Consider the following 27197-nt stretch of genomic DNA (forward strand, 5'->3'; position numbering starts at 1 on the left):
AGAAAAAGACAAATACCATATAATATCACTTATATTTGGAATCTAAAATATGGCACAAATGAACCTGTCTACCAAACAGAAACACAATCTCATAGAGAATAGACTTGTGGTTACCAAAGGAAAGAGGGTGAGGGATGAACTGGGAGTTTGGGTTAGTAGAAACAAACTATTATAGTTAGAATGGATAAACAACAAGGTCCTACTGTATAGCACAGGGAACTATATCCAATCTTCTTGGATAAACCATACTGGAAAAGAATATTTTAAAAATGTTTACATGTGTATTACTGACTGGATGAAAAAAAACTTTGCCAGAGAGTAAAAATTAGCATAACATTGTATTGTAAATCAACTATACTTCAAATAAAAGAAAAAAAGAATTGAATTCCCTATCATGCAGGTGAGCAAACAAAGAAATGATGACAACCAGTAAGGGAGGCAAAAAGTTTCCTGATTTAGAGAGAGATTCAACCGGTTGACCCCTAAGTACTTTTCATGCCCAAGAATCTATAACCTTTTGATATTTAGCACTAGGACAGTCTGTAAACTGAAAAAGCATACACTATCAGAAACGTTTTAAAAAATCATTCTTACATGATGTTCTAGAAATATGACTGTTCATTAAATTCTATAAGCAATAAATCTTGAAGATTTAATATGAAAGAATAGTAATAGTCCTTTTATATATGTGTGTGTGTGTGTGTACCACGCGCACATGCTAAGTCACTTCAGTCATGTCTGACTCTGCGACCCAGTGGACTACTGTAGCCCACCAAGGTCCTCTGTCCACAGAATTCTCCGGGCAAGAATACTGGAGTGGGTTTCTGTGCTTTCCTCCAGGGGATCTTCCCAGCCCAGGAAACGAACCCATGTCTCCTGTGACTCCTGCATTACAGGATATTTACTGAAGCCCTATACACACACACACACACACACATATATATATATATAGTTTACATATTACATATGGTTTATATCTGAACAAAATGCACTTATAAACTTAGACTAGGTTTCAAAAGATTAACTCTAGACAAGCAATAATTCAATTTTAAATTGTTACTGAAACTCCTCATTAAAGGTCGTGTGGCTGTATGGATCACTTTTAAAGGACCTTATTTACTGTAGTGTTTGGGTTAACAAAATCAGCAGCACTGAAATAAATATAGGGAGGAAGGACATAGTCTAAAGTTAGGGTTAAGACACCATAATGACTCTAGAAGTGTGATGTTAACCAGCTTTGTAACCTCCGACAACACATTTTAATCATCAGGCTCTAGTTTTCTCAAATATCAAATAAGGCTATGGTTCTCAAACTTTCGAGTACATGAGAACCACTTGTTGAGCATATTAAAATCTTCAGAGTTTCTGATTCAGAAGATATGAAGTAGGGTAGAAAATTTACATTTCTAAGTTCCCAGATGCTGCTAATTTAGTCAAGGAACAGCACATGGGAATGGAATAAGAATTGAGAAGATGACGGTAGTTACCAAATCCTTAATACTTTATAGCTGCAACAGAGAGGGTAGCCAGCATCTAATAAATTACATCCAAACTGTAATTATCTATTAAATTAAAAATTCATTTGATTTAGAAGAAAGAGTTCCCCTTTGGATTTCAGCAGAGGTTTTTGAACATGTAAAGATTCTGTAGTACTTACGTCATAGCTTGATAAATGGATTCAATCCCATAACGCATGGCAAATTCATCGACTATTTCTTGGGAGGCATCATCAAAGAAAACCTTCCAGGCTTCATCACCCTTGACCTCTGGGATTCTCACTCCACCATTAGCTTTCACTTCAGTCAAGTAATGGAACAAATTCTAAAAGTAAGTGTTTTTCAAATGTTCAGTTTTCTCAGACTAGGCTTGACATATTTAACTGTAACTTTCAGTAAATTATACTTATGTTGTAATTGCATCTAATGTTTCATCAGAATCTATAAACAATAGCAATATCTCAGATTTTCATTTTACTGAATCTCATCTTAATGCAAATTCTGATTTTATTTCTGTCTAGGTCTATACAGAATCAATGATTTAAATGTTTCAGATACATTGTATCATTTTAGAAGGCAGTAAATGGTTTTGCAAGTAAACATTTCTACATGCTAGCACATATTTTGCATTCATGAGCTCTGAGTAAATTAAAAAGCTCTGGATGAATGATATGTTTTGACTATGTTAATACAAAATCTAGATATGCAAATAAAACTAAAGCACTTCGGCTGCAAAATGGTACAAGTCATGACAATGAATTCAGGTTGAAAATAAATATTTTTACAATTTTGTAATAAAAAAATCACTACATACAATTCCTTTTTGCTTCTAAGAAGTTTAGAAACTGCTGCAGCATGGGTTATTGAAGGACCCTTTCTTAACTGGATTTCAGTTCTTTTGGGTTCTTGGACCCACAGAAAAGACTCTGATAAGCAAAGCATGATGCTATTCCTGTCATTCCAAATGTCTGCCCACATATTATGGCCAAAGTTGGCTCCCTGTCCTGCCAGTTCAAGAGATTTATTGCTATTGGTCTAAAAACTGAACCACTTTTCTTTTTTATATATAATTTTATTTTTAATTAAATGATGCTTACTTTACAAGATTGTGTTGGTTTCTGTCATACATCAAATGAATCAGTCATAGGTATACATATGTCCCCTCCCTCTTGAGCCTCCCTCTACTGCCCACCCCATCCCACTCCCCTAGGTTGCCACAAGAGCACTGCATTTGGTGAACCACCTTCCTTGATGGATTATCACTGGCTAGTCTGTACTCAAGAGATTAAGTCTTGGTTCTATCTCTGATTACTGTGCAATGTGTAAATGATTTAAATACTGTTCCTTGTTTCCTTCTTTAGTGAAAGGGAGATGCAAATAATTACATATACATTTTCATAGATATACTTAGGAAAAATCATGTGCAAAGAGCAATGATTCTCCCAGCTGTCTTTCTGTTTCTTAGGAAGGTACTTTCTCCGTACCTCTTTGAACAGGGGGAAAAGTATAGTTCTCAGCTTCACCACATATTTTTTGATACATGGGATGTGTCATTTGCATCATGGAAAAGCTCTGGTTACATGTCAAACTAAGCTCTCAGTTGCAAAGCATCTGGTAGAAGCCCAAGATTACTTCTCTGTGCATGGACACTGAGGCACAAAAGGGAACTAGTGCATCTGCCCTTTTGATTCAGTCTGAGTGGTCTCTACTTTTTTCTAAGCCAACCAAGCTCCTCTTTTTGGATAATATATTCTCTACTATTCATGGGTGCAAACCTACATTCTGATACTTGCTACCCAGATATGTTTGTGGAAAGGGTAGTTAAAATGGGGGAGGGTTCAGTATGTATGAAGTTCTCTGTTATACTCAGAAAAAGACAGACAAATTTACTGCTAATTACACTGGCTCTCCAAAGACATTTCTACAATATCATATTTTTCATATTTAATAGACAATACTCCTAATTAAATCTTCAACAAAACCTGAGCACTAACTCAGAGTTCTCAAAAATTAGCATGATTTGGATCTTCTCCTCCATTATTAAAGTATTGATACCATAGAGTTAATGCTTCCAAAATATCATGACTTATTTCTTCAATGGATGCTTTCTAACAGGATTCTTCCTCCCTGGAAGGATGGTAATTTGCTCTACTTGTTTATTATCATCTCATTGCCTTGTTTATTAAAACTTGCCTCATATGCTTCTTCTAAACCTCATTCTAAGACAACCAACCCTCTCTTCAGGGGGCAATACATAGGCTATGTGATACCCTAGCACATCACTTGCTATTGTAAAGAATAAGAACTTCAGGGACAATTTCAGAAACCTAATTCAATTCTATTTTTAAAACAAATATTTTGTTGCATTATCTCTAATCAATGTAATTTTTTCTAGGTCTTATTTTAATATAATTTAAGTTACTTACCTCATGTAGACATGTATATTGTATATGATACGGAGCAACCTTCTCCTCTCCTTTTATTTCCACATTAATTTTCAGTCGAATGGCCCCAGACACAGCTGATTTATCTGTCCGTTTCTCTGATAAAGCAGAAAGTAATTGGTCAGTCACTTCTGACAATATCATTTTTCTTACACAAGTTCTCAAAAGCTTAAAAAAAGGCTTATATTGCTAAAAGTCATTTTTCTAGATCAGGTTTGATTAACAATAATGATTCTGCTAAATACAGTTTAAAGTAATGCGCCTATATGTCATTGAGATTGTGAAAATGTGATATAGGTATGTCAAATAGAAAAGCTTAATCTGACGATTCTACCATTCTGATACAAATTTCCACATACTAGATCAGTTAAGGCGATAAAAATTAATTATTTGGACAATTAAAAGCAAAATAACTAAAAGATAAAATTAATCAGGAGAGTACTTTATCAAAAAGTCCCATTCTTTCTGTTCTTGAAAAAAATGAGTCAAAGCTCTAACAAAAACATCCGTTAATAGTTTTCTCTGTCAGTGATTCATGAAGACCTACAGTCTACAAAATGTGTTTACTTAGGAGTGTTAGATTCTTTCTTTGTTTTAATGGAGTCAATATGTAGTCAATTCAAATAATGTGTGTGTAATGTATGTGTATATATGCATCTGATATGAACTTAGGGGTAGCTTTGAGAGAAAGATAAACATAGCCACAAAATTTCTAGGGTGTGAATGTAGGTAGGAGACCTATGACTGATAACCTGCTTTCCTGATGAAACACATAAAGAAGCAAGCTGATCCATCTAAAACACTAAAGATGAAAAGGGAGAGCCACACCAAGTCAGTGGTAAAGACTTCTTTAATTGCCCCTCTTGCTAAGCATTACTGTATTTTTAGCCAAATAAGATACAGTTAAATCATGAAGTCTACTTTTTTTCTTGTGGAATGTCTGCTGATTTTTCATGGTTAATAGTTAATAGTCACTGCGTTGCTAAGAGTCTTCTCTTAATGCTGGGATTATGAGAGTTTCTCCTACTCGCTAGGAGAGTTGATTCTCAACAAATGCTTAAGTTGTCTTCTGTAGCCAAGAGAAAGGTCTTCAGACCTCTTTGTCACAGACCTTTCCCCAGGATCACAGGAGAACATTTTAAGTACCATCATCACAATGGATTCATGGGACACAGGCTCTGCTTGGATACCCAGGACTTTTGGCTAACTCCTCCTCTGCATGGTGAAATGAATTCTGAGTGTTGAGGAAGGAGTAACACCATACAAAGAATACGTTACTAATGGGGATTGAACCCATTGTGGATTTTATACAAAGCTAAAACCTGTTTTCCCTCTAAAGGTTCAACATCAGTAATGATGGCACAGAAGCGTGAATTGAGGATGAGCAGGCACAGGCCTCCATGTTGGGCTGCATCGTATTTTTCTCTCCATACACTGAAGGACAGTTTCTGCAGGAGAGCTGGGTGGCAGATTTTATTAGAGGCACACTCAAATTCTTTTGCAAACTGACTATACCTTTGTACATTTTATCAAAAGAAAAATTTGAGGAATTTCTCTTCTGAATTATAACTCAATTCAACAACATGCTAATTTATCACAGGAAAACAAAAGTGCATGTATAGTCAATTAAACTGCTCTTTAATTAAAACACAACTTGTGAGAATTGTGCAGAGTTAATGGTCTGAAATTTACCCTTTCCTAACATCTGTTTCCATGTATAAAGTTATTTAATAGTATAAACAAGATACAGGAGGATTATCATTATAAGTGAAGCAAAAACTCTATCCCAATAATGGAGAAGCATTAGTTTTAAGAAAGATTTCTTCAAAATAAAATACTTTTGATAATGAGTTTTTAGTCTAGCTTGAATCATTTGTGTTCAGTTATATATCTCTCCTTCATAATTCAGATGGCCATTAATTCTATAACCTCATCCTTTTACTTTGCAAAGTGCTGTATTACTTGAAGTACATAGGTTCTAAAAAGCGAAAAGCACTCTTTAATTTGCTAAAACATGTAGGTATCCTAAAATCAAACATTTCATCATCCTGGAAGTGTGTAAACTTTTCTTAGATTCACCACCATATCTTAAAAATGTAATTAAAAATTTCCAATAATGTGATAAGCATATTTTTAGATCATGTCCTTTACAGAAAATGAAGTGATCCATATCTTTTTACTGTTATTTAAGTCACCACTAAAGGTTCTAGGTTATTCAATTGTGGGAAAAGTCAAATTAAAACTTATCTTTACTTAATTCTTGGTACAATAATAAAATTCCATTTTAAAATTATACCAATTAAACATTCTCATATCTTCATCATCAGAACAAGCATATGGGTAACCTGCTTTGCCTTACTAAAGCCTACTTTCATATCATCTTTTAAAGATATCTAAAATATACTTTTTGTTTATTGCCAAAATTCATTAAGGGACTAAAAGGAAATAAGAAATAAGTCAGACATTATTAAGTCATAGGTTATTTGTTTTCTATACATTTGGCAAAGTTTTTTGAAGCTAGACTTTATGAATTAAAAATTCAGAATGGAATAAATTTTTCTCCTAAAAGACACCCATTTGATTCCTTGAAAGACTTTTTTTATTTCAAATTTGCCAGTATCTTTCAAAAATATCGAGTTTAAATAATTATCACCTTATTTTCTAATGAAACTTACCTGCCTAAAGGCCAAGTAAATGTTCTAGAAAAACACTGATTATTTTGACCAATATGGGAATATAATACCTGTCACAGATATTCTGGAATTTTATTTAACATATTTCAAGTAGATATAAAGATAGTCACCTAAATTGTACCAGACATCCATTTCTCCACTCAGGGTCCTCACTTCTACAATTGTTTGTCCCAGAAAATCATCTGACTCCTTTTTGAAATGTTGCTTCACTCTGGATTTGATGTCATCATCTTCATCCCATACTCTGACTTTGATTCGATCTGTGGAGTTATGGCACTCACTGAAAATAGATGTGGACAAGTTAATAACCATTGCTAACTTCTCTAAATGTCATTTGATATTAGCAATTTGTTTTAAATCTTATCTAACCCACTCCAGTGTTCTTGCCTGGAGAATCCCAGGGACGGCGGAGCCTGGTGGGCTGCCATCTATGGGGTCGCACAGAGTCGGACACGACTGAAGCGACTTAGCAGCAGCAGCACTCCAGAAAGTCATACCACATTGCATAGTAAATAAGATTTCCCACGGACCATTCCATCCATGGGATGTTGCAGGTATCAGAGATATTGAAAAAAGGCTGCAATTTTTAAGTAATGTGAATAAGAGAAAATCCTGTCCCATTCCATTCTATTTCTTTTAACTGAAATACATATAACTGAATATGGGTCAGAAATCTGTGGGGTGCTTTCTCTATGATATATTTCCTATTTGCAACAGTTATCTATGGCAACATGTCCATGTTCAGAAAATTATGTATCAAAAAGCTAATTTAATTGCAATGGGTGTTGAGAAAGTAGACATTACATAGTCTGCCTAATAACTTAAAAATCTCAGTTAAGCATATAGTGAAAGTGAAAAGTGAAGTCGCTCAGTTGTGTCCGACTCTTTGCGACCCCATGGACTGTAGCCCACCAGGCTCCTCCATCCATGGAATTTTCCAGGCAAGAGTACTGGAGTGGGTTGCCATTTCCTTCTCTAAGGGATCTTCCCGACCCAGGGATCAAACCCAGGTCTCCCGCATTGCGGGCAGATGCTTTACCATCTGAGCCACCAGGGAAGCCCCAGTTAAGCATATAAGATATTGTTAAATCAAGTCATGACATATGGATGCCCAACATCTCTAAAAATTCTCCTTCTATTTTGGCTATATTTCTCCTTATGTTCCTCATCTTCTCAAAACTTAAGCTTGATAAATCACATTCTTCGATTCCTTGGTAGTTATGGTCCAGATGTTTGACCTGCATTCAAGCAATACCTGAAGTCAAATTGAGCAAAGTGAGGCAGTGATTGTATTACGGGGTTTAATTCTTTTGGCAACAAGGGTGGTGGTCTTTAGCAATTTGTCATAGAGTCTCTGGTATTTAGTACGGAGGGACAAATAATTGATCAATAGTGGCAATTGTGTTTTTTGTTTTTTTTTTTTGCAAAGAAGCCTCATGATATAATTGGACATTGTTTTTGCACAGCTGATTTAGAGGCTGGCCTCTGGCCTCTCCAAAAATTCTTGAGCAATCTTAGTCTATGAAATAATTTTTTTTCTGCATAAACTAGAGTGGGCTCTGTTGGCTGCAATAAACAATAATGATTAATGTAATAGTTTTTAAAGAACGAAGATAGCTACAATAATAGAACTTAAAATGCGGAATTGACTTTGTGGAGGAGATGATGAGGGCAAGCATTGAAGGTTTAATTACCTCAGGCTTCAAAGCCACTGCATTTTGGAGTGCAAGAGCAAAATAGCTGGTCCAACTGTTGCTTGCTATACTTTGGAATCATAACCACATACCAACTCAAGCTTTTTTATTAGTGTGAATGGTATGAGTAAAATTCAGAATATTGGCATATGCTCATTAAGTCTTGCTGCTTTCAAAAATGTACTGTGGTAGATAGAGATGCACTCAAACTATAGCTTGACTCCTCTAAGCAGAGATGCAAGGGAACACAGCTATTCCAAGAGAGGTCACTCTGCTTGTGTCCCGCACAACTGAGAATATCACAATTTGGAAGTACACAGGGTTGAGAACTGCCAGCTGCTTCTGTATACAAAATGTATGCATACAAGCAGAGGTTTCTGAGTGCAACTTCAAAAATAGATAAAACTGTTACCCCAGGGTGTTTCAAACACCTTTCTTTAGGAAGTCTCTAAGTAACAATGAAAGTGAACTTAATAGCAAAGATCAGATTAATGGTGCTGCACCCTGGCATACAGTGTTATAGGGGTAGAGGCAGCAGCCATTAGGTTGAGAGATAGGAACTGGTCAGAACAAAGGAGCCAGTGATAATGAGGTAACATTTCCAGGGGTATGTGCTAACTTAAAAATTGTCTTGAAGCTCACCTCCTGTAAGTCTGATAAAACTTCCAGGGCACGGTATTTTTAAATGTGCCCCGGGGTTGCTACAGGCTTTATTTAAAGTAATTTCTGGGTCTTTGAACTCACAGCAGTAGGAAGTGGACTCCAAGTAGAACCTCTTCCCAGCTAGGAAAACCATAAACCTGGATTTCCTAGGATGGTCCCAATTTATGGTTTCGTAGATACACAATGCCTTTTAATTCTTTTTAGAGCCCTCTTTCATTTACTTTCCGGAGAAGGCAATGGTACCCCACTCCAGTACTCTTGCCTGGAAAATCCCATGGACGGAGGAGACTGGTAGGCTGCAGTCCGTGGGGTCGCTAAGAGTCGGACACAACTGAGCGACTTCACTTTCACTTTTCACTTTCATGCACTGGAGAGGGAAATGGCAACCCACTCCAGTGTTCTTGCCTAGAGAATCCCAGGGACAGGGGAGCCTGGTGGGCTGCCGTCTGTGGGGCTGCACAGAGTCGGACACGACTGAAGTGACTTAGCATTTCATTTACTTTCATTTTACACAGCATCTGTGTAGAATGCAGGCATTGGCACATTGGTCAAGGAAGGGTTCCCCCTCTCCCCCCGATGTAGAACCAAGGACTTGGAGAAAAAATATAAAAGAAATTCACCAAGAAGTGCTAAGGCCTGCCAGATTGGCTAACCAAGTAATGACATCTGTTGCTAGTATCAGGAAGTCCTGAGTAACCTGCTGAGCAGGACTCTATATTTGCTATGTCCCACTGACAGTCATATGCTTCCCTTGTTCCCTGTTACTGAATGAGACTTTTTTTTTTTTTTTTTAGGATAAACTGCTTTTATCCTAATTTCTTTTCTCTTTACTCTAACACACTGGGGATGTTAGAAGAAGATGATTTATCTTTAATTTATAGACTTAGGAATGACAAAGAACCAAATCTGGAGGTGATAAAGAGATTACCCAAAGATCCTAGACTTCATACTAAACCCAGTAACTGGATATAATTTGGGGACTACCTAACTTGGAAGACAGAAGATGAATTCATTATGTTTAAAGTACATACAGAGATGGAAATACCGTGAATAAATATTGAATGCTCAAAGAGGTGGAAGGTGACAGATACCAAGTTCATTCAGCCAATAATTTTTCAAGCCCTCCTTCCCTTTCTTGTTTCTGTGCAACATCTCAGTCTCCCTTGAAACTAGAGATGACCACTTGACATAGTTCTACAATGAGATATAAGCAGAAGTCTCTAGCTCTGTCTCTTCTATTTTCTTCTTTTATTCCTCTGGAACATGGATGTAGAACATCTTCCACAGAAGATGATAAATGAGGAACATAGATTAAGCTTTTCACTTTGAAGGGATAATAGAGTTACCACTGTTGTTTGGTTGCTCAGTTGTGTCTGGCTCTTTGTGACCCCATGGACTGTAGCCCACCAGGCTCCTCTGTCCATGAGATATCTCAGGCAATACTGGAAAGGGTTGCTATTTCCTTCTCCATACTAGCCCTCAAACGCCTATACCTGAAATTTTTGTTGAATGGAATAAATCTTTTTGACTAAGCGACAATCATGGCTTAATAAGAAGTTTAATAAAATTCTAACTGAGTCAGTGGGAAAATAATTTAAAAATCTACCAAGTTCATTTTGTTTGATTATATACAAAATGGTTTAAAATGTTTAACTTATTAACTCTTACTATTTTTATACTTGCTGTGTTTTATGTCATTCCTTAACTATTTAGCATGTGTTTCACAAACTTTGACTTTTATGAAAATACAAAGGTTTATTATTTAGTATGCTCATATAGGAAAATCTGACAGAAAGATTTTTTACACACAAGAGAAAAATCTATCCAACATAACTCCCATTAAATCTTACTCTATTAGATCATTTCCACCCTGATTAATTAGCTGACAAAGATTCCTGTTTTAGTTCACCAGCTTGTGATTTGGCCTTCCTATAAGAGGAGAATAAGATATTTTGCTGCACAAACTCTTTGTAAATAAAGTAAGTACTGTTAGGACAATTTGCACTGTACTTTTTTCTTAACTAAAAACAATGTGCATCTTAATATGACCAATTTTATGTTTTTTCCATTATTAAAGACAGGAATGGCTTTGTTTCCATGGGAATAAATTATTTTCTTCTTTCCCAAATTAAAGCAAAGCATTTCACTCTTTGGAACTCAGGATTATTATGTGTGTTTATTTTCTGTTTTGTCTTTATTTCTGTTTTCAATTTGCAGGTACCCTAATGTCTGCACAGCCAATCACTATTTGGCCAATTTTCTTTTGGCAGCCATCCAAAAGGCTAATTTCTTTATAATTACTTATACCAAATTTTCAAATGGTCTCACTGCAATTTTTTTTTTAGATTGTTTCCTGGATATAGTCCAAATACATATCTCCTATAATTAAGGCAAAACAGACAAAAAACAAACAAACAAAAAAAAACAAAAATAAACCCCAAATCCAAGTTATTGAAGTTTAACCTATTCTGAGAAGGACTGTTTTGCCTAAAGAGATACTCATGAATTTCATAAAGCCAATAAAGCCTGATTTCAACAGAACAACAAGCTCTTGCTCAGTCATCCTCTGATGGGAAGTCATTATGAAACTAGTATATGAGCAAAGAGTCATTCAAAATGAGAACTGTATCTATAGTTGAACTAGTTACAATGAAGCAACTAAAATAATCTCACACAGGAACTATACCAAGAAAAAAACCAATAGTAAATGAAGTTGCAATTAAAATCATATTGCTGCTGCTGCTAATTCGCTTCAGTCGTGTCCGACTCTGTGCGACCCCATAGACGGCAGCCCACCAGGCTCCCCCGTCCCTGGGATTCTCCAGGCAAGAACACTGGAGTGGGTTGCCATTTCCTTCTCCAATGCATGAAAGTGAAAAGTGAAAGTGAAGTCGCTCAGTCGTGTCTGACTCAGAGCGACCCCACGGACTGCAGCCTACCAGGCTCCTCCATCCATGGGATTCTCCAGGCAAGAGTACTGGAGTGGGGTGCCATTGCCTTCTATTAAGAATCTGTAAAATTCTAGCTATATATTTCAAGTATAGTAAATGAAATTTCTATAATATTTTAAATATCATTGTATCAGATTTTGTTAACAGACACATAAGATAAGATATTGAATGTATATATAAATGTGAGTTTATATACATATATACACATATATATGCATTGAAACAATCTGTAAGGTTGTATTCAAAATATAGGTGGCAAGATTAGTGAAAATTTTTTTTAGTTTTTATCTTTTTCTGTTATAATCAACAAAATTGTATTTTAAAATATCTAATAATTATAAATAATCTCTTTCAACTCAAGCTGGAAGGCAGGGAATTGATTGAAAAAGTCATCAGCCAGAAACTTGCAAGAGCCATTCAGAGGCAAAGCAGCAGCAGCCTTTCAAACAGTAATTAAATTCTCTAGTTACAGCTTAATTCCTTAAACTCTGACCCACCAAATGGAAATATGTGAGACACTTGATGCACACATTTCCTCTCAATGATTTATTATGAATTATGTAACCCATTTCCATCACAGTATAGGTGCTCTGTTATTGAATCAAGAGCCCTAACCCTATTATCTTTCAATTGTATTAGAGCAGATAGACAAACTCTAAGTTCAAAACCAGTGCCAGTGCACAGTGACTTTTCCTACTACATTTATCAAGGACATTTAATTATGGGAATTTGAATTGACAAAAAAAAGAAAAAAAAACAGTCCTCAACATGTCCCGTTTGTTTAAGTTTTTCTGATGGTTTTCTATGCAGTAATCAGATGTTATAGATCTATTCTAGTACTGTAATAGATCAGAGAACCAAAGGACAAAGATACACCAATCTTATATGATACACCAATTTTCCTGCCCCACCTTACAGCTCTACAATTGGATCATTAATACCTCAAAGCTCTTTGTTCTCTTTTTATATCTAATGTTTCCTTCACAGGTACTAATGTTGCAGATAAACTTATTTTAATAGCTGTTTTAAGTATTATTTGACATTAAAGATGATAAAATATTAATTATGTTAAAGTAATAAAAGTAAGAAATTTTCTTGTTTAGAAAAATTCTTCATGTCAATTTTGCTGTGAAAAGAGAGACCACTTAGGGAGAGAGATCAGAAAACAGGAAGGTCTATATAATACCACTTATATGTGAAATCTAGAAAACTAGAAAGAACAACATAGTGCTTACCAGGGACCTAGAAGATGGGGAAATAGGAGAGATGATATTTAAGAGTACAAAATAGTAGCTAAATGAGTCCTAAAGATCTAATGCACAGTATAATGAATACAGCCAATGATATTATAATCATCAAATCTGTTAAGAGACTAGATCTTAATTATACCCATGACAAAAAGGTAATGACAATCATGATATGTGATAGAGGAGTTAGTTAATGCTACAATGGCAACCATATTATAGTATACATGTGTCAAATCAACCTGCTGTTCCTTAAATTTACACAGTGTTATATGCCAAATATAATTTTTTAAAAAAGCAACGACATATGTAGAAAACTGAAGGATCAAATTACTGTCTCAAAAAATAGGAGAAACATAAATGAGTGTGAGTATAAGTCCATGTGGTTTCAAAGAGTTGGACATGACTGAGCAACTAACATATACACACATTACTAAACTATTCTGCAGAAAGCATATATGTGCTTACACTTATACCTATTTCTCTATACATTCATTAGTATTGAGTACTATTACTTTTCAATCTTTGCTAATCAGAAAATTTAAATATACTTTCTCATATTATAGTGATTTTAGGAAGCACATCTTTTATATATGAATGACATATGTGTATACAATATGTGTGCAATATTTTCCTCTTTCCCACACCAGTTCAATTGAAAAGGAGGAAAAAAAAAAAAAACTAATGAAAAATTCCCTCCTCCAAAGAGACCTCTAAAGAGCTTATGATTATTTCTTGCCAGAGGCAAAGGGTTAAAATAAATAGCCAGAATTTGTCCCTGGCAAGAGAACAGAATCAGTCAGCATGAATTTTTATAGGCACTTAAGTAACCTTTCTTTTAAATTCTCCCCTTCACTCTTTGCTAGAAAAGAACAACTGCTATTCTCTAGAGGAACTCGGAAGCAAATTGGAACGTCAGCAGCAAACTGAAGTTATACCAACTGCCTGATCAGACCTTATCTGAATACCACACTTGAAGCAAAAGCAATGATCATAAAGGTAAATACTATTAACTCTCAATCCAAACATCAGCAACACAGCGACAGTGCACAGGCTTGTGGAAGACTTCTGCACAAATGACCAAAGCATTGCTTAAAAAAAAGAAATTTAGGAAAGGCTGCCTTCCAATTAACTTTTCCACTTAAATCTAAGCTCAACCAATTATCGGGAATACAACAATTGAGCTTAAAAACTCATAAATAGTAATGTTGGGTATATGTCAGACCTCTCTGGATTCTTTTGTTGGATGTTATGGAAAACACAAAGAGATGCAATTGAAAAAGAAAAGAAATACCACATTGCTGAAGCCACTCAACAGCACCTGTGTTATTTTGACTTTGGTCCTCATAGTAACAACTTTTCATCATTAAAATATAAACTCAAATGTCTTGAAAATTAGATTTGGATCTAGTTAACTATGAACATGTAGCCAAAAATTTACATTATAAAACATCCATTTGAATATTTTCAGACTTTCGAAAGGATCCAATTTAATCAACTATGTGTGTGTGCATGCACATGCCTGCTCATGCTCAGTCATGTCTGACTCTTTGTGACCCAATGGACTGTGGCTCGCCAGGTGCCTCTGTCCATGGAATTTTCCAGGCAAGAATATTGGAGTGGATTGCCATTTCCTTCTCCAGGTGGGTCTCCCTGACCCAGGGATTGAACCCATGTCTCCTGAGTCTCCCGCATTGGCAGGCAGATTCTTTACCACTGGGTCACCTGGGAAACCAATCAACTACAAACATAGCTTAAGTAAAAAAAAAAGTACAAAAAACACTATACTCCAGATGATATAAATGTATAACTGACTATTCAGAGAGAATTGATTTCAAAAGAAGATATTACTGTAAGCTAAACCATATGAAATTATAATTTTTATAGGTCAAAAAAATTATCAGCAATTTCATGTGGTTTGACCTAGCCTTAACTAGCTCCATATAACAAAATCTTGTTTATGTCCTAATTGAAAATCCACTTTGTACTTGGAAAGTACAAGAAATTCTATGAGATTAAAAAATGAGTGCATTTATAAAACTTAGTCTGATCATTAATCAAAATACTGAAGAAATTAGATGGTGGTATGAGAAGGCAAATAAAGAAAAGCACTAAACAACAAAGATATTCAAGATTTACTAAATTGAAGTCACTGGAGAATGACATTGATCCTAGAGAAAATATTTGAAGAGATAGTAGCTGAAAACTTCCTTAACATGGGAAAGGAAATAGTCAACCAAGTCCAGGAAGGACAGAGTCCCAGGAAGGATAAACCCGAGAAGGAATGCCCCAAGACACAGAGTAATCAAACTGACAAAATTAAAGGCAGGGATAAAATATTGAAAGCAACAAGGGAAAAATGACAAGTAACATTCAAGGGAACTCCCATCAGGCTATCAGCTGATTTGGCAACAGATACTCTACAAGCCAGAAGGGAATGGCATGATATATGTAAAGTGGTGAAAGGGAAGAACCTACAACCAAGAATACTCTACCCGGCAAGACTCTCATTCAGAAATTATGGAGAAAGCAAAAGCTTTTCAGATAAGCAAAATTTAGGAGCATTCAGCACTACCAAACCAGCTTTACAACAAATGCTAAAGGAACTTCTCAAGGCAGGAAACATAAGGGAAGGAAAAGGTCTACAGAAAATAAACCTAAAACAATTAAGAAAATGGTAAGCAAATCTGGAGAATTCAGCAGTGGCCACAGGACTGGAAAAGGTCAGTTTTCATTCCAATCCCAAAGAAAGGCAATGCCAAAGAATGCTCGAACTACTGCACAATTGCACTCATCTCACACGCTAGTAAAGTAATGCTCAAAATTTTCCAAGCCAGGATTCAGCAATATGTGAACCGTGAACTATCAGATGTTCAAGCTGGTTTTAGAAAAGGCAGAGGAACCAGAGATCAATATCCGATGGATCATTGAAAAAGCAAGAGAGTTCCAGAAAAACATCTATTTCTGTTTTGTTGACTATGCCAAAGCCTTTGACTGTGTGGATCACAATAAACTGTGGAAAATTCTGAAAGAGATAGGAATACCAGACCACCTGACCTGTCTCTTGAGAAACCTGTATGCAGGTCAGGAAGCAAGAGTTAGAACTGGACATGGAACAACAGACTGGTTCCAAATAGGAAAAGGAGTACGTCAAGGCTGTATATTGTCACCCTGCTTATTTAACTTATATGCAGAGTACATCATGAGAAACGCTGGGCTGGAAGAAACACAAGCTGGAATCAAGATTGCCGGGAGAAATATCAATAACCTCAGATATGCAGATGACACCACCCTTATGGCAGAAAACGAAGAAGAACTAAAGAGCCTCTTGATGAAAGTGAAAGAGGAGAGGGAAAAAGTTGCCTTAAAGCTCAACGTTCAGAAAACTAAGATCATGGCATCTGGTCCCATCACTTCATGGGAAATAGATGGGGAAACAGTGGAAACAGTGTCAGACTTTATATTTTTGGGCTCCAAAATCACTGCAGATGGTGACTGCAGCAATTAAATTAAAAGACGCTTACTCCTTGGAAGGAAGGTTATGACCAACCTAGATAGCATATTTAAAAGCAGAGACATTACTTTGCCAACAAACGTCCATCTAGTCAAGGCTATGGTTTTTCCAGTAATCATGTATGGATGTGAGAGTTGGACGGTGAAGAAAGCTGAACACCGAAGAATTGATGCTTCTGAACTGTGGTGTTGGAGAAGACTCTTGAGAATCCCTTGGACTGCAAGAAGATCCAACCAGTCCATCCTAAAGCAGATCAGTCCTGGGTGTTCATTGGAAGGACTGATGTTGAAGATGAAACTCCAATACTTTGGCCACCTCATGCGAAGAGTTGACTCATTGGAAAAGACCCTAATGCTGGGTAGGATTGGGAGCAGGAGGAGAAGGGGATGACAGAGGATGAGATGGTCGGATGGCATCACTGACTCGATGGACATGGGTTTGGGTAAACTCAGGGAGTTGGTGATGGACAGGGAGGCCTGGCATGCTGCGATTCATGGGGTCGCAAAGAGTCGGACATGACTGAGCGACTGAACTGAACTGAACTCAATAGGATTAAATGAACCAACTAAAAGACACAAACTAGCTAGGCAGATGACAACATGTGCAATGCAGGCACTTCCAATTTCCACATAACTCTGCTTGACCCACCAAATTGTATGTAGTCTACACTGTTAGGGCAATCATGTTCCCATTATGGCTTGCAATTTTAATTACTTTTTATTTTCTGTCTGCCTACTGATTGTGAAAACTGATAAACATCTTTCACTATTGTGATTATGTAACTATTACCCACTTGATACCACTGTATCATGATTGGTCAACAGAAAAATAAGAGAACTCTATATCACCAAACTACAATAGAAAAACCTGTAATCACTTTTTAAAATCCAGATGCATATCAGAATTATGCTGAAATGTTTTGAAAAATACAAATGCCCGAGTATTTCTTTTTTCTCCAGAGTCCCAAATATGTTTCTAATGAGCAGCTATCTTTAAAAACAACTGGAATAAGCAATGATCTTTTACTTTTATCTAGTTTGTTTCACTTTTTCTATTTCATATTCAGTGACCCCATTTAATTAGGTTTATGTTTACTACTTTCTCCATCTTTTTTAATATTATTTCTTAAGCCTTTATCAAGAGTAGTAGAAAAGCTTTAGTATACTTATATATAAATATGTATAATATATATATTTTAGAAAACTTATGAATTTTTGCCTAACTAAAATATTTGACATTTTTATTTCACTTGTTTGACTTAGTATGAATATAATGCTAGATTTTTAATTAAAAATATATATGCAACAAGCAACAAAGGTTTACTGTATAGCACACTGCAATATATTCAATATCTTTTAATAACATTTAATAGAAAATAATTTCAAAAATAACATGTGTGTATATACAGCTGAATCACCTTGCTGTGCATCTGAAACACTGTAAGTCAACTATACTTCAATAAAACATATATATTAAGAAAAAATATATAGTGTCTCATTTTTGATGGAATTATCCCAACACATGAATTTAATTATTTTATAATAGTTAAGGTTTCATAAAATAACAAATATATAATATCAAAAAGGGTATTATATATCATCTTCTAATAAGAAGACATGCTAAATGTTCCCTCAGAGTTAGTGGCAATTTTCCATCCTGTGTTTTCTTAATTTTACCCTTATCTCTGTCAAAACTGGGTCATAGTGAAAGCTCAAAATATTATTCTACTGCTTATTTCAAAGCTTTAAATAAGTTAAAATACATTTTGTCCCCTTTCCTATCCCTTCAAATCCAACTCTAATCAAAAGTTACTAGGTAGAGACATAAAACTGAAAGTAAAAAACACATCATGAAGACAAGATGCATTGGCAAGGGTTCCTTTGAAAGGAAAACACATACTGGTGATGCTAAAATAAAAGCAAATACCTGAATTCAACAAATAATGCTCAAGTTGCTGACACAGAGAAGACAGACATACCTTTGGAATTTCTTGGGAAAATTAATATTGAAGGGAGAGTAAGGAGGGAAAAATAAGGGTGAAACAATAGTGCAAATAAACAATTATGTCTATAAATATTTAAAGACATGTTATAAACATTTATAGTCACACTCACTGGTAAGAAATTCATTTTAGAAGTTATCATTTGAAATAACCATTAAGCAGATTTTTAGGGTTACTGTACACTCAACATTATTTTAGGAGGTCCTCACCATCAAAAAACTTAGGTTGGAAAACAACACTAACATTTATATAAAACAGGCATGAAAGTCATTAAAGACTTTATCAAAAGTGCTCTAAAGTGTAGTATAACTAACAAGGAAACCTGTCACTGCAAGTAGACTTGCTAAGATGGAACATTCGTTTAATTTTGAGTAATGACTTTTTATACAGAAATCAATGAGAAGCTATGAAAAATTTATAACATTATTATGTACCAAATAGATCTTCCAGAAGGCCTGAGTAAGACAGTCAAGCAATCAGGGGGGAAAGAAGGTAGAATCTCTGCTTTTGGCTCTACTACTTATAACTTCAAGAATACACAGAAGAACTATACAAAAAGATCTTAATGACCCAGATAACCACAATGGCGTGATCACTCACCTAGAGCCAGACATCCAGGAGTGCGAGTCAAGTAGGCCTTAGGAAGCATCACTACAAACAAAGCTAGTGGAGGTGACGGAATTCCAGTTGAGCTATTTCAAATCCTAAAAGCTGATGCTGTTAAAGTGCTGCACTCAATATGCCAGCAAATTTGGAAAACTCAGCAGTGGCCACAGGCTTGGAAAACGTCAGTTTTCATTCCAATCCCAAAGAAGGGCTATGCCAAAGAATGTTCAAACTACCACACAATTGCACTAATCTCACATGCTAGCAAAGTAATACTCAAAATTCTCTAAGCAAGACTTCAATAGTACATGAACCGTGAACTTCCAGATGTTCCAGCCTGGTTTAGAAAAGGCTGAGGAACCAGATATCAAATTGCCAACATCCATTGGATCATTGAAAAAGCAAGAGAGTTCCAGAAAAACATCTAATTCTACTTTATTGACTATGCCAAAGCCTTTGACTGTGTGGATCAAAACTAACTGTGGAAAATTCTTAAAGAGATGGGAATACCAGACCCGTCTCCTGAGAAATCTGTATGAAGGTCAAGAAGCAACAGTTAAAACTGTACATGGAACGACAGGCTGATTCCAAATCAGGAAAGGAGTAGGTCAAGGCTGTATATTGTCACCCTACTTATTTAACTTATATGCAGAGTACATCAGGAGAAATGCTGGGATGGATGAAGCACAAGCTGGAATCAAGATTGCTGGGAGGAATATCAATGACCTTAGATACACAGATGACACCACCCTTATGGCAGAAAGCAAAGAAAAACCAAAGAGCCTCTTGATGAAAGTGAAGCAGGAGAGTGAAAAAGCTGGCTTAAAACTCAACATTCAAAAAACAAAGATCATGGCATCTGGTCCCATCACTTCATGGCAAATAGATGGGGAACCAATGGAAAGAATGACAGACTTTATTTTCTTGGGCTCCAAAATCACTGTAGATGGTGACTTCAGCCATGAAATTGAAAGATGCTTGCTCCTTTGAAGACAAGCTATGTCTAACCTAGACAGTATATTAAAAACAGAGACATTACTTTGCCAACAAATTCCCTCTAGTCAAAGCTATGGTTTTCCAGTAGTCATGTATGGATGTGAGAGTTGGACTATAAAGAAAGCTGCACACTGAAGAATTGATGCCTTTGAACTGTGGTGTTAGAGAAGACTTTTGAGAGTCCCTTGGACTGCAAGGAGATGAAACCAGTCAATCCTAAAGGAGATCAGTTCTGAACATTCATTGGAAGGACTGATGTTGAAGCTGAACCTCAGCTACTCTGGCCACTCGATGTGATAAACTGACTCATTGGAAAAGACTCTGATATTGTGATAGACTGAAGGCAGGAGGAGAAGAGGATGGCAGAGTATGTGATGGTTGGATGACATCACCGATCCCATGGACATGAGTTTGAACAAGCTTCGGGAGTTGGTGATGGACAGGGAATCCTGGCGTGCTGTAGTCCATGGGGTCGCAAAGAGCTGGACACGACTGAACTGACTGTCTGAGTAGCGATCAGCAATGAGATGAGAGTACAGAGGAGTGAGAAAAGAAGGGAGAGAGGGCAAAGGGACAGAAGGAGGAACAGTGATAGATTGGGCAAAGCAAGACAGAGACAGAGAAAGGGAAATAAGGACAGAAAGGGAGAGAGAGGCAGAATGATATAAAAAAGGACAGAGATGGAGAAAAACAGGCAGAAGATGGGCAAATGTCAGAGGAAAAAATAGAAATGAAAAGGTCACAATAATTTCTGTCCCTTTGGAGTTCTACTGTTTGGCTTTCCTTGGATTCCTACAAGGGCACTCTGTGTCCATAATAACATTTGCTTCCTCCTGAACTCTTTTCTATGGTTCAGTTTAAATGTAGACCCTTTCTTCTCACCAAGAGGGATCTCTACAGAATAGCCCCCATTGTCCTGAGCTTGCTGTTTGCAATCCCCTACTCCCTAAATATTTGGGGCATGTTGTCTGAATTCTATTTGATCCTCACTATAAAACTAAATACATGGCCCCTGTATCTTAGCCTATAGAACATCACAGCAGTATCTCCAAGGATCTGTCCTGTTCTGAAATTTTAGTTTGTTGACTATAAATGCATTCTTTTTGGTGGCTCTAAGCCCAATTCTAACCTCATTGAATTTCATGCTATCTTCTTTCTATACCTGATCCTCTCCTTATTACCAAACCTTTAAGTTCTCATACAAATCATTCACAAAGTAGGTGCTATTCTATTGGCTCTGCTGTGTATAGGTGGGTATTGGCTCAACCACATTTACCAAATGAAAGGCAATATTGGTTTTATGGACTTCCCTGGTGGCTCAGATGGTAAAGCGTCTGCCTATAATGCAGGAGACCCAGGTTCAATCCCTGGGTTGGGAAGATCTCCTGGAGAAGGAAATGGCAACCCACTCCAGTATTCTTGCCTGGAAAATTCCATGGACAGAGGAGCCTGGTAGGCTACAGTCCATGGGGTCGCAAAAGGTTAGACATGACTGAGTGACTTCACTTTCTTTCTTTCTTTTCTATTGGTTATATATCCCCATGGTGCCACAATATAGACAATGATTAGTAAACAGATCTGTAATCCCGTAAATTGTGACTAAGCTCCTTCTTGCTTTGGACAAATGTGGGACTATCTTCTTGACAAATAACTTCCTGATGCTGATACCATCGTTGTAAGCCAGCTCAGATGACTGCAGAAATGCTTCCTTCCCACAGAGTCCAGAAGAGGCCTGCACTAGTAATCCAGGCAATACATCAAATCCCTGATTACATTCAGGCTGTCATTTTAAAATATGAACCTGCCATGCTCTAAAGACATTTTTATTTAATTGTAGTATTTAAATGCTATCTCCCATAGAGATTAGTTAATGCTGAATTCATACCCAGCCCTGGGCTGAACAGCACACGGCGTGGTGGAGAGTCCTGGGCCTGAGGCACTCAGTGTGCCACTCCACCTGGGTTGCTGTGAATTGAACATGGGTGGCACGTGCTTTGAGGGCCAAGGCAATCATGCCTCTATAAATAACGGCATTATGAGTTTCTGATACTTCTGGGTTAAAGGAGCTTATGTATATACTACTTCATAACAATAACTTTACTGAGTCAAGGTGGGGAATACTTTCTGTGCTCAGTGCCCACTGTGAACAAACCTAGACACAATACACAAACCTAGTGTATTGAAAAGCAGAGACATCATTTTGCCAACAAAGGTCTGTATAGTCAAAGCTATGGCTTTTCCAACTAGTCATGTATGAACGTGAGAGTTGGAGCATAAAGAAAGCTGAGGACCGAAGAATTGATGCTTTTGAACTGTGGTGCTGGAGAAGACTCTGAAGAGTCCATTGGACAGCAAGGAGATCAAATCAGTCCATCCTAAAGGAAATCAACTCTGAGTATTCATTGGAAGGACTGATATTGAAGCTGGAGCACCAATACTTTGGCCACCTGATGCAAAGAACAGACTCACTGGAAAAGACTCTGATGCTGGGAAAGATTAAAAGAAGGAGAAGGGGACAACAGAGAATGAGATGGTTGGATGGCATCACAGATTCAATGGACACGAGTTTGAAAAACTCTGGGAGATAGTGAAGGACAAAGAAGCCTGGTGTGCTACAGTCCATGGGGTCATAAAGAGTCAGACATGTCTGAGCAACTGAACAACAACCACCCACTGTGAACCTGAGATTCAAAGAGGTTGAGGCATTTCCTGGTGGTTAAGAAGCATGCTGAATCCAGAAGGGCTCTGGAACTTAGGTTTATAAACTTTAAGTCCAGAGAGTTTTTTTTTTTTTTAATATAATATGAAATTACTCAAGTCAGTACTACCTATGGACCCAGTACAGTGCTTTGCATATAAGGAAATGGAAGTAGAATTTAACTGATACCCCACTAAGCAAGCGGAGCTGGTTGTTCAGAAAATACATGAGTAGAATGTTTAAACACCACTGCCATGTCTATTCAACACTACCATGAATAAATGAGGGCAGGTCCACACTCCTACCACGGGCATTGCATTGACTAGACTCTTTTTAAAATTAACTCTTTACTCTAATGGTTAATACCAGTCAAAACAAGATAGCTAATACATGCCTGCTACTGTTCCTCCAAGAGGTAGTCAGCATGACATTTTGTTTTCATTTCCTATGTTAGCAAAAATGAGGCACCACGGGTCAACTATAGGGTTCTCTAGAAATCACAGTATCAACATATAACATAAAATCTAAGTCTCCTCACCACAAAATTTCTTATTCAAAGGGGTAGACAATACTGCCATTTTCTCTCTAGAATCCACTGGAGAGACTGACTCCTTTTCCTCTTGAGGGAATGTGTATGATAAGCATAAACATTTCATTAACTGTAGCACAGGAAAATAAAATAAAATGTCATAATTAATTATGTAATGATCAAACACATAAAATACTAGGATCCAAGGGCAAAGATAATGAGCACCTTAGATTTACATAACATTATCATTTTCAAAGCATTTTTACGTATATTAGCTTAATTAACTCTCATGTGATATTTTAAAAATTACATGTTTACAACCCCTACTAGCCCACATTTCTGCAAGGGCTTAACTGGTCATGCCTCTGTTCTCTGTAAACACTCTCCAGAGTGCCCCATTCTAGAATCATACATTCATAGTCTTTTGAAGATTAAAATTTCCAACTTCTCTTTTTAACCGATGGACATGGGTTTGGGTAGACTCTGGGAGTTGGTGATGGACAGAGAGGCCTGGCGTGCTGCAGTTCATGGGGTCGCAAAGAGTTGGACATGACTGAGCGATTGAACTGAAGAGAGGGAAAATTAAAATTGAAATCACTTAGCATTAATCTTTTGAAGACATTAAAGTGCCATTAGTGGGAGAACAATTAAGCTTTCAAGCAAAAAAAATTGAAAAATTACTTCATTTGCATTTTTGTCCTACCAGCTTGTGACTGCCTTGTTGGTTCAGGTCAACTGCATTTTTTCCCAAAGGAAGAATTTGAATGTGGGTAAAAACAGATCTCTGTACTTCTACTTGTATCTTATTTTTGATTTCACAATAGGGGGCTCCTTTGTAAACTTGACTGTACTATAACCTGCCTAAGCTTTGATTTTTTCATCAATAAAATGAAGGAGTTGGATAAAACCATCTCTCAATATTTCACTCAATTTCAATTCCCTAAATTCTTATTTCAGCAGTACTTCTTTCCTACAGCACTTTGTTCATCAGACTAATCTTGGCCTCATTATTTAGACTGGAACTTTTTCAATATTAAAGTATTACTGCTATGTTTGCTCTAAGTCCTTGGCACAAAGGATATGATATCATTAATGTTAATAATTGTAATAATACAACTGCCATTTTGAATACGCTTAACAGGTAGCAAAAGCTCTATATACATTATCTCAAGAAATATATCAATCCTATGAAGTATGTATTATCCCAGTTTTTCATATTAGAAAAGCTAAAGTTCAGAATTTAAACAAATTGCCCCAAATGCAAGCTAAAGTCACACCATTAATAAGCCATCCTATTTTCAGAACCTCAGGACACATTTTTACACTCCAGTTCACAGGGTAGAACTGTCAGGTTAGTGGGAGGCATGGATGAGTTCATCTATGACATGTATGCATTTTTCAAAATCTGCACATAAATTCACCATGAACTCATTTCCTCCTGCCAAAGAAAGTCCCTTATAAAGAAAGATAAGTTTGCAATTTTCACACCCTTTTCATGGTCAAATGAAAACATGCACAGGTAGATTCAAAATAGTATTTCTAGAACCAATGATATAGAATATCAATAATAAAAATGGAATCTCTGCATTCAGGTAGCTGGCAACAAAATTAATTACTGTTGAAAATTGAAACATTCATATTTTACATTCTAGAAGGAAAGAAACAAATTATTTGTGAGCATAGTTTCACTTACAGCTCATAAATACTGATGATAAAGTGAAAATAAGCAAAATACATATATATATATGTATAGCAGGGTACAATACATTTAAATTTCCTTTTTCTTGAAAAGAAGGCTGTTTAAAAAATACATATATTGTTGTTGCCAGTATGTGGTGTCTCTTATCAAAAGGAAAATCAAGCATACAGTAAATTACATGAAAAACTGCCAATCAGCATATCAAAAACTCATATTTTAACTACCTATTTCAATATACTCAGCCCATGAACCATGAAGTTTTCTGACCTGTCCAGTGGGGACAAACACTATTCCTGACATGAATGAGCACTGGACACTGTCATCTCTAGTTCTTTTGGGTAGAATTTATCTTGATTTGGGGCAGTTTTCTCATTGCATGCATGTATCATTACTCAGATGATTTGTCAAAGGGGGCCCTTTGCAAGATGAGAAAACTGGACTATTTCAACTACAGCATTTCTGTAGTAATGTCTGTCTAATGCTGTCGACATAACACGACAGCATTAAAGGATGCCTTATTTAAAAGGTTGGGGACTGCTGCTTTGTTTCATAGACTACAACTGGCAATCTATGGATCACACATATCCAGATGTTGTATCCTGTTTCACATGTTCTGTGTTGGCTCTCACACTATCTTATTTTGTTCTGCTAACCAATTACATACAAAGTTCCAGACTTTCTGTTCTAGTCAAGAAGGAGTAACAGGGACTAGAGATACACTCTCACATGAAAAGTCAAAAAGTGAATAAAATATTCGAAACATTGTTTTTCAGTATACTGAAGATTTGTCAACAGTGATTTCAAGAAGACCAAAAAAAAAAAAAAATTAACAAGGTGAGCCTCACCATTACTTCAGCTTACTTCCCTGAGGGAATTTCCAGGCGACTGTGCAAAGAGAGGAAAGCCAGGTGGAGTCCACTGGACTCTGAGTTAGAAAGACAGAGCTGAAAATCTGAGGAAACCAAAGCAGTTAGAAGTCACAGGGAACACTACCAAAAAGAAGAGAACCGAACTGAAAAAAACAAAAACAAAAAAACAACTTCCAATCTGCTACAGGCTCATCTTGAGCAATCAGTTGAGTAATAAGTGCATGCATGTGATAAAACTACCCAAGGCCAGGTTAGAAGCCATCCTCAAAATGATTAGATGTCACAATGCCCAGCACTCACCAAGGCCAGAAGTAGTGCTTATGTCTACTGCACAGATAAGAAAAGTTTATCATTCATGAATCAGTTGGCAGAGGATATGGAAAAGTCTTTCTTCAGCATTGAGGAGTAATTAGCCTGAAGTTGAGTGCTGTTTCATTTCCACTTAATAAATTTTAAAAGCAAGAGCTACAGAACTAAAGGGTTTCCATGTAACTTAACTATGTCTCAGAACAGAGCTCAGGAACATTTAGAGGATGTTAAAAGTATCCAGCAACGAACAAGGTAATATTCACAAAGTCTGTTATCCAATTTAAACCATCAGGCACATGAAGTGGCAGAAAAACATGACACAAAATAAGGAAAAAAAAAATCTATCAATCAAAACTAACCAAGGATGGACACAGATGATAGAATTGGCAGTTAAGGGCAGAAAAACAACTGTCATAATTATTGCATGAATAAGAAAGTTAAGTACAGAAGGACAGTATCAGAGGAATGGGAAGACAAGCCACAGATAGGGAGAAAGTATTTTTAAGACACACATGTGATGAAAGTCTATTATCCATAATATTCAAAGAAATAAAAAAATTCAATAATAATAAACAACCTGATTTAAAAATGGGCCAAAAACCTTAACAGATACCTCATCAAAGAAAATAAAAAGGATGGCAAATAAGCAAATGAAAAGATATCCCATAAAGTATGTCTTAAATGAAAATCACGGTATTAATAAAAGAACAACAAAGTATCACTACACACCCATCAGAACAACCAAAATTCAAAATGCAGGCAATGTCAAAAGCTAGAGAGAATATGGAGC

General features: G+C 36.4%; 1 protein-coding gene and 1 non-coding gene across 2 annotated transcripts in view; one reads left to right on the plus strand and one right to left on the minus strand.

Annotated features, from left to right (window-relative positions):
- The window catches only part of UNC13C (unc-13 homolog C), a 1717543-nt gene that overhangs the window by 328927 nt on the left and 1361419 nt on the right, over positions 1-27197 (minus strand). The window contains exons 41-43 of the mRNA XM_081513848.1: positions 6744-6913; positions 3923-4038; positions 1658-1821 (exon numbers count right to left, since the gene is read on the minus strand). Of these exons, the coding sequence (XP_081369974.1) occupies positions 1658-1821; positions 3923-4038; positions 6744-6913 (450 nt within the window). The remainder of the gene's footprint in view (positions 1-1657; positions 1822-3922; positions 4039-6743; positions 6914-27197) is intronic.
- TRNAY-AUA (transfer RNA tyrosine (anticodon AUA)) lies at positions 21611-21682 on the plus strand. The gene has a single exon. It is a non-coding gene; the product is annotated as a tRNA-Tyr (tRNA).

This window comes from Giraffa tippelskirchi, chromosome 7 (assembly GCF_054371585.1).
Source record: "Giraffa tippelskirchi isolate mGirTip1 chromosome 7, T2T-mGirTip1v1.2.pri, whole genome shotgun sequence".
NCBI classification, from domain to species: domain Eukaryota; kingdom Metazoa; phylum Chordata; class Mammalia; order Artiodactyla; family Giraffidae; genus Giraffa; species Giraffa tippelskirchi.